This window comes from Dendropsophus ebraccatus, chromosome 5 (assembly GCF_027789765.1).
Source record: "Dendropsophus ebraccatus isolate aDenEbr1 chromosome 5, aDenEbr1.pat, whole genome shotgun sequence".
In the NCBI taxonomy this organism is placed as follows: Eukaryota; Metazoa; Chordata; class Amphibia; order Anura; family Hylidae; genus Dendropsophus; species Dendropsophus ebraccatus.
This window is the reverse complement of record NC_091458.1, coordinates 35,062,572-35,074,664: the sequence shown is the minus strand read 5'-3', so window position 1 is coordinate 35,074,664 and position 12,093 is coordinate 35,062,572. Positions and strand designations below refer to the sequence as shown.

The 12,093-nt window shown below is 47.1% G+C and overlaps 1 protein-coding gene across 3 annotated transcripts in view; it reads left to right on the top strand.

The window, feature by feature from the left end:
- Positions 1 to 12,093, top strand: part of ATP8A2 (ATPase phospholipid transporting 8A2) — a 476,575-nt gene that overhangs the window by 72,284 nt on the left and 392,198 nt on the right. For all 3 annotated transcript variants that reach the window (XM_069969843.1, XM_069969844.1, XM_069969845.1), the window contains 2 exons: positions 6,420 to 6,465; positions 8,037 to 8,077. In XM_069969843.1, the coding sequence (XP_069825944.1) occupies positions 6,420 to 6,465; positions 8,037 to 8,077 (87 nt within the window). The remainder of the gene's footprint in view (positions 1 to 6,419; positions 6,466 to 8,036; positions 8,078 to 12,093) is intronic.

The following is a 12,093-nucleotide window of genomic DNA, read 5'->3' as shown; positions in this document are numbered from 1 at the left end:
GGTACTGGAGAGCCTCTGTGAGAGAGGGGTTCATACGGTAGCAGATGTATTAAGGGGTGGATGCATAAAAGAGTGGGATATCGTGAAAGGGGAATTTAATATTGGAGATGGGAAATGGTTGGACTATATGTGTTTAAGTAATGCCATAAGGGTTACAATAAGGGAAAAACAAGCGATTTTTATCAACAAGGAACCATTGATTGAAAAACTTAGGGGGGACTCCTTTCATAAAAATATCCTGTCCAAAATTTATAAATACCTGATTGGGTGTAAGGATGTAGTATTTAATAGTCAGATTAGATGGCAGGAGGAATTAGGGACAATTCACCCAGATGAGTGGCGGAAAATCTATAGGAATATAAGTACCGTGTCCCAATCTGCAAATCATAGAATGATACAATATAACACATAGAATTTATTACACACCTGTCTTGCTAAAAAGAATCGGCAAGTGGTCTCATGATAATTGTCCTAGATGTGGGGTAGGGGCAGCAGGGTTTATACACATGCTATGGGAATGTCCTAAGCTTCAAGTATTTTGGGTACAAGTTCATGCAAAAATGAATAGTATAGTGGGGGTTGACGTGGAATGGTCTCCTAAGGTGGCTTTACTGGGTTTGGTACCAAGATTACAGGTCCCCAGGTATAAAATAAAAAAGACTTTGAGGCTTCTATTTTATGCCAAATTGTTAATAGCCCGGAAGTGGATCATACCCCAAGTTCTGAGGCTAGAAGAATGGGAATCTTGTGTTAGATTGTATGAAAGTTTTTATGTTTGAATTTATATAATTATTTTTTCCCCTTTTGCAGCGAAGTGCCGGGGGTGGTGGTGGTGGTGGGGGGGGGGGTTGATAGAAATCCAGGCAGATTGTGGTTATGTTGGGTTATGTAACCTGTGGAGTACTCTCGGGGCGCCTGGAATAATAACATTCTTTGGAGTAAGAAGTAACTTTTAGGTGGGGAGGCGGCGGTCCGGCTGTTTCCTCGTGGCCTGGGGGCTGGGGGCAGGGGGAGCCGGCGCTACGGCAGACTACGACATGTGTCATATTGGTAAATAAGCTAAGTTAAGTGTGTTTTGTAACAAGTATGGAGTTTTATTTATTTATATATTATTTTGATTATTTAGTTATTTTTTTATTTTTATTTACTAATCTACTTTTTTCTTTTTTTTCTTTTTGCTCCGTCTCTCTCATCAGCATGCCTTTGTGGAAGTATAATATAATGGATTGAGTGTGGTTATGTTTCTTCCGGCGGGGACTCCTTGTCCATGATATATGGGCTGGGAGGCAACCTGGGAGGGACATGAGGGAGTCCTGGGGTTCGGGAGACCGGACCTCTGGAGATCCGGTGATGATATGGCAGTAAATAAGTTGCGGGCATTAATTGCGACCCCAGGAGGGGTGTGATTGGTGCGAAGGCAGCGAAATGTGTGTCTGAAAGGGTTTTGATGAAGAGGATGGTTATGTAGTTATTATTATAAATTAATTGCGAGGTGTGTGTTTTTTTTTTTTTTTGTCGTTTATGGTTGATGGTGTCGGGTCGGCTGGGGGGGGGGGCGGTTTCGGTCTGTGGCCCAGCCTCCTGGGGGCAGGAAGGGGACTGGACCGCCTATAGGAATTGAGATAGATATTAAGGTATCTAGCAAAGTGGTAAGAAGGGAGGAGAGGGAAGCTAGATTTGGTTAGGGTATAAAGGCGCCCCGCGAGGTAAACTACAACAGGAAGTTTAAAATAATGTAACGGTTACGGGTTGTGATTTCTGGGGCCTATATTCTTGTGAATGGTAGTCGTCCCGTAGGTTGGGCCCTCAGCAATGATACATTTATAGCTTATCCTGTGGATGGATGGTAAGTGTTATTTTTAAATGGAGCACCATATAGGCGATTTTATGGGCACTGTTGTGCAGGAAAAACATATGAAGAGGCTCCAGTGTTAAACCTAGTAGTTGGCTGTCCCCATTAGAAAGTTATGGCATATCCTTTGTAGGAAAGCTCAACCTTAGATTAATCGAATTATGATTTTTGTAACATTTGTTTTATAACAATTTTGTTTGATCATTTGTTCAAAAAATGTATCTAACTGGAAGCCATCAGCAAGCTGTTACGGAGTGACGTCTTCTGTTGAGTTCTGTTGAGTTCAAGAATTAAAAAATAAGTCCCAGGCACTTTTGGGTGAGGCCATAATAGAAAAAGATTGACAAGATGTCATTTAGGCTATATTAACATTTGGAGATATTGTTTGTTTTAGATGTTTTTATGTTCCATTTTACTATGAAACAGTTTTTCATGTTTTTTTGTCGTTTTGCATTCTAGTAGAAGAAGATAAAAATTGGGTTCTGATACCATTCAGCTTTTTTACTTATATGGCCAATGTGTGGTGCCATTGTCCCAGCCTGTTCTGATCATTTGTCAGGGTTTTTAAGGTCACAGAAGTTGTTGCAAAGCTTGGCTTAGGGTGGTATTACACGGGCCGATGGGGGCCCGATAATACCTCAAAACGAGCGCCGATCTGCTAGATCGGCGCTCGTTTACTGGGCCTATTACACAGGCAGATAATCGTTTAACAAGGGCTGCAGGGACATCGTTACCGATGTCCTTGCAGCCTTTGTTTAAACTGTATACATACCTATCCAGGCTGCAGGGCTCCTCTTCCTCTGTGCTTCTCCCCGGATCCCGCATGCTTCAGCTTCACAGCGGCTTGTTTCAGCTGAGAGGCCACTCAACCAATCACTGGCCACGGCGGTCCCGGCCTGTGATTGGCCGAGCGGCCTGTCAGCTGAGACAGTCGGCTGTGAAGCCAGAGCGCGCGGGACACGGTGAGAAGCTCAGAGGAAGAGGAGCCCTGCAACCTGGATAGGTATCTATTTCTCTTTGCATATCATCAGCGTTGGCCGCGCACCGCTATTACACGTAGCGATGCGCGGCTGGCGCTAGGCGATTATAGGTCAGAACCTTTATCAATGATCAGCCGATGACAACGATTATCGTTCCGTGTAAGAGTACCCTAAGGGTCCATTTAAACAGAAAGATTATCTGACGGATTATCTGCCAAAGATTTAAAGCCAAAGCCAGAAACAGACTATAAACAGATCAGGTCATAAAGGAAATCCAGAGATTTTTCCTCTTTTCAAATCCATTCCTGGCTTTGACTTCAAATCTTTGGCAGATAATCTGTCAGGTAATCTTTCTGTGTAAATAAACCCTTACCCATAGATCAGTTTTACGCAAGCACGCAAGAGTTCACCTGGCAATTTTGGGCTCCATATTATGCATTAGTATTTTTAAGCCAAAGCCAGGCTTGGATCCAAACCACCGAAAAGGCACAAGTACTGTATTTCCATTTATGTATGCTCCAATTTTGGCTAACAAATATTCTTGCAAAAAAAGTAGCCAAATACTGTAGTATAAAACCAGCCCTAGGTTGGGTTCACATATAGAATTTACGATCAGTATTAAAGCCAAAACTAAAGGTGGATTCAAGAAGACACAAATTAGCAAATTATTCCATTACGGCTTTTAATTTTGTTGGTTCTACAGTATTTCTGGTTTGGGGTAAAAATACTGACCAAATATTATGTGTAAATCCAGACTAACTTGGGCTTTTTTGGTGTCCTTTTTATGGCTTCAAGTCCTGACTTGACCATGGGCCTGAACTGACAGCCGGGCCTTGCAGCAGTAATATGGATACAAAACATGTGTCTGTACTACGCCATTGTGAAGGTCAATTTAAGATGATCTTAGTTGGTAGATCTGTGTGATGACTTGGTTTTGGCTTTTTCGTATAGTGACTTGAAGTTAAAGTGAATGTAGTCAGGGACATTCGGTTTAAGTTTTGCACATGAATTGCACATAATTCTAATAGAGCTGCGCCATAGAGGGGAGGGGATTTCTTCCCACTGGGGGCGGGCCTTCCCGCCTCCAGTGCTTTAGCCCCAGCTGGTGCCCGGGAATAGAATGGCGCCAAACACAGGAACCGGGCCACAGTTCAAAAAAAGGACCGCGCGTCACCAACTCCCCCACCCCCCCACCCCCCCGCCAGTGCCATTCTGTCCATGTGAGAACACTTAAAGTGAAAGTACTGATGGTACATTGGCTTTATATATGGATTGAGTTCTAGAAATGGGCAGTGATCCATTAGGGTATAGGGGCATCATAGATAGGACTACCACCTCTGTGTTAGAGTACTGTATAGTGCTGCTACCATACATCAGGTCCATCCCTCGTGAACCACTAGGACTAGATTTCTCCTGTAGAGAAGGTCCTGACTGGTGGGTTCTCTATGACAAAACAACCCCTTTAAGTATGCAATCTGTAACAATCTATGGTTATCTCAGGTTCTCCCCAAGAAGCCATCATTGTAATTTATTAATAACCATATTTTGTGCATCCAGTTATGTACCCGCGTGGCCTCCAGCAATGAATTTCACAGGTTATTTGTTATTTTTGCAGTCAGTAATTGTGGCTAAATGGGCGCCCTGGCACCTGGCAGTGTTGTTGTTTTGGAAGGGATTAGCGGATTTGTGCAGTAATACCAGGTCTGCAGGTAAAGTCATCGGGTAATGAGATTTATGATTTGCCAGAGGCGTTTCTGATCTCTGCGTGCGCTGCTCTCATCTGTCTCTTAGGGAAGCAGCACTTAAAGGGATTAATTTGTATATCATTTTACCGCTGTCAGTCACTGAGCTGCTAATTGTAACACATTCAGTGTTCTTCTTCTCCTGTGCCAGATGATTGGGTTTCACAATCCGCTGTGCACCTTACTAAACACGATGTTCCCGTTCAGCATAACCACCTGTACCATACACAGCTCTGGTTCCAAAGCTGGAACTTTTCCTGTATATTTAATAATAGGAAATTTTTAAGTATGGCATCTGAACCCTCTTCTCCTTGACCTTTGTCATTGTCTGTACTGGAGATGCATAGGTCACAGTATTTAGAAATCAGGACACTCAAGAAACATATTTTTGAATCGGGACTATCAGAGTATCTGTAAATGCCCTAAATAGCTTTTTTGCAGCAGAATCGGGACTGGTGTCTAATATTGAGCTGTATAAGCAATATGAGAGAACACTTACAAAGTTGTTTGGAGCAAATTGAAGCAATGAAATAATCTTTTGATACTTAGGATATTATTGTACAAAATATAATTTTTGTTGTGTTGTACAGTAGTCAGTAAGGGTCTGTGAGCTTGGACTTCACACAGGGTTAATCTGACTATCTAGGACAGGGATGGGGAACCTTTGACACTCCAAATGTTGCAAAATTACAATTCTCATCGTGCCTTGACAGTCAGAGCTAAAGCTTCGGTTATCCAGACATTACAGGAATTGTAGTCTTGCAACAGCTGGAGGGCCAAAGGTTCCCTATCTCTGATCTAGATATTGAAACATCAGGTGGCCCATGGCAGGAGCCATGTTGTAGTCCCATAGCCAGTTACAGAACTGACACTATAACAACGCAGGACATGCAAAAAAATAGCCAACTCTTGACTGTAATTATATCTATGGGTCGTGGCTCTGATGGTAGGTATGGCGCCCATACGCTTGTGTACAAAGGCCCAGACCTTCTCACGCCACAACTATAGACCCTCCAAGACTTTTAATGCCTCTCCAGGGAATTATTTAACTTGAAATGCTCAGGACTAGAGATAAGCGAACCTTAAGCATGCTTGGGTTTATCCGAACCTCAATGTTCTGCATTTGATTACCGGTGGCTGAAGAAGTTGTATGCAGCCCTAAGGCCGCCTGGAAAACACGGATACAGCCATAGGCTGTATCCATATCTTTTAGGAGTCCCTAGGGCTGCATCCAACTTCTTCAGCCACCGGTAATCAAATGCAGAACATTGAGGTTCGGATAAACCCAAGCATGCTCAAGGTTTGCTTATCTCTACTTAGGACAATGCCATTGTAGTCATTGCATAGGAACTGTACAGCACTCAGGGACACTCCTCTCTTTAACATTTATTGGACTAATGGAAAGTCTTGTGTCGATAAATATGGGTGTAATGAATACAGTGGGGTTTTTTTCTGGTCTTTGCCTTGGAAGAGGTTTTGGCTGTTGTCAAAGCTGAATTCAAATCTTGTTAGAGCTCTAAATAAATGAACCACAAAGTATTGTTTGAAATCTGCATGGAGGCAGCTGTATTGTGCAGGAGAATACTTCTACGTCATTGATGGTGATAGATGAGTAATAGTAGCCTCCTGCTGCATCATTGTTCATGAACTCCACATGTGACGTGTGTAGGTCTAACATATAAAGTGCTGGGGGGGGGGTCTATACTGATAATGACAGACGAAGCATTCAGCACGGCTGGTGGTGTTGTTTGGCACTGTTGGGTGTAGACTCATGGACGTAGGGCAGTCTCTTATGATTGATTTATGTTATGTAACTTTTTTCTCTGATGTGTTTTCTCTGTACAGAAAAGACACAAGGCGGACAATACTGTTAATAAAAAGAAAACAATTGGTAAGTTTGTCTCCAAGGACAATAGATAGATAGATAGATAGATAGATAGATAGATAGATAGATAGATAGATAGATAGATTTCTGTGTATTTTAAAACTATTGACAAACTTTCTGTAATGGTGGCCAAACACCTTAGGTGGATGTCAGCTGAACATTCTCTCAGCCAAAAGCTGTTCCTCTCCATCTCCCCATACACACCCATCATCAGTTCACTGTACATAAACTGTATGCAAGCCATGAGTAAGGCTGTAGCTAGCACCTGGGATGTCCGTGATTATGTATTTGCTGTTTTATGGGTCGTGGAATAAAGAAAGATTTTGCTGGCTTCACACGCTAATTCTTCTATCCCTTCCAGGCACCTCCATCCCTCCTAGATACCATTATCCCTCCCAGATACATTACCTCCATCCTTCCCAGACACCTCCATCCTTCCCAGATGCCTCCATCCCTCCTAGATACCTCCTTTCCTTTCAGACATCTCCATTCCTCCCAGATACCTCTATTCCTTCCAGACACATCCATCTCTCCCAGATACCTCCATCTCTTCCAGATACCTCCATCCCTCCTAGATACATCCATTCCTTCCAGACACATCCATCTCTCCCAGACACCTCCATCCCTCCCAGATACCTCCATCCCTCCTAGATACCTCCTTTCCTTTCAGAGACCTCCATCCCTCCTAGATGCATCCATTCCTTCCAGACACATCCATCTCTCCCAGGCACCTCCATCCCTCCTAGATACCTCTATTCCTTCTAGACACATCCATCTCTCCCAGATACCTACATCTCTTCCAGATACCTCCATCCCTCCTAGATACCTCCATCCCTCCTAGATACATCCATTCCTTCCAGACACATCCATCCCTCCCAGATACTTCCATCCCTCCCAGATACTTCATCCCTGCCAGATACCTCCATTCTTTCCAGATACCGCCAATCCTTCCAGTCATCTATTTCCTTTCACACACCTCCCTCCCAGACACCCCTGGCAGCAACCTATGATAACAAAGTTTGTTACGGTGCCCCATAGTTGGCCAGGCCCATTGAAATCAGTAGGTTCAGCACACAGTTATCTAGTGTGTATGAGCACCTTAAAATGCAGACTGTTTTTTTAGCCTCATCCACCATATTTTTCTGTGACAAGAATTGTGCACAACAATTACACCAGATTGTCGAGCAGAACAAGAAAAAGTGGGGGAAAAAAAACTTGATACTAATAGTAAATCAGGGCTATTATCTTCTTTGTGGATCCCACCAAAATCGATGGGATCCGCTAGCATTTTTCTATTGGCAATTTTTTTTCCCCTGAGAAACAGAAACCTATAGATTCTGTAGATTCTGTAGATTTGTACAGAATTTTAAGTTTTTACGACTAAACTGCTGCTAAACTCTCCATTCTAACCCACTTATTGATGGATAAAGGGCAGCCCTTTGTTCCCGACTAAAATACACCTACTGCTAAGCTGTGGCCACTGGGTCGCTATATCGTCATATATGTGTTTGGTAGAGTTATATAGCAATTTTTTCCTTAGATTTAAGCTGACATTTAACATTTGTGCTTTTCTGCAGTTTTACGAGGTGGCACATGGCAGAACGTGATATGGAGAGAGGTACGTGCATCCATCCCATCCAGTAGATAATTCTTTGGAAGGGCTGTCACTCTGACAAAGAAGCTGTATCTGTAGTGTTTCTAGGTGTCAGGCCTATCTGCATATCTGACTGTTCAGGCAGTAGGGATTCTGCCTTATCTCCTCTGCACAAGACAAGTCAATAGTAAATCAAAGCACAGCGCTTATAGAATAAATGTCATCTATATAGAGACACATTCATGGGAGGTAAAGATGGTCTGTGCGATAAATGTGTATTGGTTATGGTTTATTCCACTAAACATTTAATATTATTAAACATGTTTTCTGCATACAAAAAAATTGATCCCTGAGCTGAGAGGCCTTACTACGCTCCCATACATCCTATGCCTGATCCACGTACTGTATAAGCTATACATAACAATAGAGTGAGCTATACAGGTGGACAACACAGGCTGTCTCTAACACCAGTCCCTGAGATCTTTGTCCAAGCACTGGAACTGCAAAATTTGTCTCATGAAGACAACTTCTGTCCTTATCTATTAAGACAGATGATGCCATAGATGCACGCCCAGCGATTGGGACCCCCGTTCTCTGCATTCTCTCGGTGGTGTCCACTTCAGTCATCAGGGCAGCTGCCATATGGAAGGGTGGCCTGTAATAAGATGACCCCATAGTATTTAGTGTTGAATGAGAATATTCCTGGTTCTGCTTTTGCTCCTCAAAGCAAAAATAACTGTGAAATTAGAAGCACTTTATAGATTCTGCATGCCATTCACTAGCACAATAACAAGTTTGTACAATGCAACAGAAACCAATACCAATCAATGAGAATCTACAGTTCTCATTGTGTATGTGTGACCCAGGGTAATTTTGATTGTTACTGTGAAGGGTTAATTAATGACCTCTGTCGGGCAGTTAGAGAATTGTAACGCCCGGAGTAGTGGATCCACTGGACCGGCACCAGCGATGGCACAAACCTCACCAGGGAGCGGAGTCTAAGGGGCCGCTGGTTTTCACCAGAGCCCGCCGCAAGGCGGGATGGACTTGCTGCGGCAGGCGACCCCCAGGTCGCTACCCCTGGCTTGGTTGCTGGTGTCGGCAGGCGAGGCGTGGCAGGAGATGGTACAGGCAATAGTCTGCAGATGAGAGAGCACGTGACTGGCTGGACACAGGAACAGGTGGAGTGACAGGGGAACAGGAACCAGGAACAGGGACTTGGGACCAGGTAACGGACAGGACTCAGGAACAGGGACTAGGGACCAGGTAACGGACAGGACACAGGAACAACAGGGAGCTGGGCCAAACGCTATGGGAAGCATGTAGAGGCTCCAACCCAGGGGACAGGGCATGCTGGGATTTATAGGGGAGTGATTAGGTGCAACTACCAATTAGGAGCGCACTGCCCCTTTAAATCTGAGACAGCCGGCGCGCGCGCGCCCTAGGAGGCGGGGACGCGCGCGCCGGCCGGCACAGCGGGAGACAGGAGCGTGGAGAGGTGAGGCGCCCCCCGGGGCCGAGGTGATAGCAGCGCCGGGTCCCCGACTATGGACACCGGCTGCTGCATGGGGCAGGAAGCGGTCGCGGCGGCGGCCCGGAACGCGGGACGCCGCCGCGGCCGTGACAGTACCCCCCCCCTTTGGCCTCCCCCTCTTTCTTGCCTGCAGATGGCACAGGAAGCCACAAAGTCTTTGACATCTTGAAACAGACTAGGCCACCAGTAGTGGCGAGAGATCCGTTGGCCGGTCTTACGGACTCCAGGGTGCCCGGCCTCCAACGAGGAATGACCCCACTTCAAAATACCTCTTCGAAGCGCAGGGTGAACATGAGTCTTTCCGGGGGGTACTCTCTGAGGCGAGGAGGTGACGACTGGTGCTAGGCGATCAGGCGGTAAAACATGGCAAGGGACTGTGGGTCTGTGGACGAGGACCTTCTGTAAGTTCTCCCGGTGGTGAGAGGACACGACCTTAGTCTTGGGTACGGAGAGAGGGTACACCTCGGCAGAGAAGGCATCCGCCGAGTCTTGGTCTTCTGCCGGTAGGTCGGGTAGAGGCTTGGCTGGGACAGGACACGACATAGTACACTTGGTCTGAGGTGACCTGAGACACTGGTTGGAACAGTCCTGACCCCAACTGAGAATCTCCCCGGTTCTCCAGTCCAGTTGAGGGGCATGTTCTTGCAGCCACGGGAGTCCCAGGAGGACCGCGGGGGAAGAATGGGGCAGGACGTAGAAGGATATCTCTTCTTGATGTAAAGGACCCACCTGGAGGACTAAAGGTGCGGTCTGGTAGTACACACGGTCGGAAAGAATTTCGCCTGTGACCGAGGAGATAGACAGAGGCCTGGCTAGTCGGGTCACGGGTAGCCGCCATCTTTGGACCAATGTTGCCGCAATAAAACTGCCTGCTGACCCAGAATCGAGGAAGGCAGTAGTCTGATGATTTCGTCCTGAGAGAGTCCGGATGGAAACTGGCATAGACAGACTTGGAATGGTGGCATTCACACCTAGGGACACCTGTCCCACCGGACCTAGGTGCGAGCATTTTCCGGATGTTTGGGGACGTAGGGGACATCCCAGCCGGAAGTGATCGGAACCACCGCAATAGAGACAGAGATTCTGCTCCAGGCGCCGGATTCTTTCATCAGGCGTCAGGTGAGCCCGTTCCACCTGCATAGGAATCTCAGGAGAGGGTTGGGACATCGAAAGGTCAGGATTCTGGAAAACCGGCGCCAGCTGGGGATGGCGACGGGAACGGGTTAGTAAATGTTCATGCCGAACCTCCTCCTCCCTCTCCGAAAAACGAGTATCAACTCGGGTGGCCAGTAGAATGAGTTCGTTCAGGGAGGTAGGCAGGTCTCGGGCAGCGAGCACGTCTCTCACACGACTAGACAGGCCCTTCTTGAAGGTGGCCAATAGGGCGGCCTCGTTCCAGTCCAATTCGGCTGCCAGGGTGCGGAACTGGATGGCGTAGTCACCAACAGAGGAGCTGCCTTGAGAGAGGTTGAGGAGAGCAGTCTCGGCTGAAGAAGCACGGGCAGGTTCCTCAAAGACGGAGCGAAACTCGAATAGGAAGGCCCGGAGATTGGCAGCAACTGGATCATCACGGTCCCACAGTGGCGTGGCCCAGGCCAGGGCTCTACCTTCTAATAGGCTGATGATGAAAGCCACTTTAGAGCGCTCGGTGAAAAAGTGACTACTCAAAAGTTCAATGTGCATGGTGCACTGAGTCAAGAATCCTCTGCACAACTTAGAGTCCCCAGAGTACTTGCTTGGGAGGGCCAGTCGGAGTGAAGAAGAAGCGTCAGGAGGTGGTGTGCGCTGGGCAGTAGTCTGCTGCTGTAAGGCGGCAGTGAGTTGCTGGATCTGCTGTGACTGCTTCTGGATTTGTTGCGCCTGCTGAGTGACCACTCTGGCGACATCACGGAGATCAGGCACCTCGCCGGGATCCATGGTTGGAGCCTACTGTAACGCCCGGAGTAGTGGATCCACTGGACCGGCACCAGCGATGGCACAAACCTCACCAGGGAGCGGAGTCTAAGGGGCCGCTGGTTTTCACCAGAGCCCGCCGCAAGGCGGGATGGACTTGCTGCGGCAGGCGACCCCCAGGTCGCTACCCCTGGCTTGGTTGCTGGTGTCGGCAGGCGAGGCGTGGCAGGAGATGGTACAGGCAATAGTCTGCAGATGAGAGAGCACGTGACTGGCTGGACACAGGAACAGGTGGAGTGACAGGGGAACAGGAACCAGGAACAGGGACTTGGGACCAGGTAACGGACAGGACTCAGGAACAGGGACTAGGGACCAGGTAACGGACAGGACACAGGAACAACAGGGAGCTGGGCCAAACGCTATGGGAAGCATGTAGAGGCTCCAACCCAGGGGACAGGGCATGCTGGGATTTATAGGGGAGTGATTAGGTGCAACTACCAATTAGGAGCGCACTGCCCCTTTAAATCTGAGACAGCCGGCGCGCGCGCGCCCGAGGAGGCGGGGACGCGCGCGCCGGCCGGCACAGCGGGAGACAGGAGCGTGGAGAGGTGAG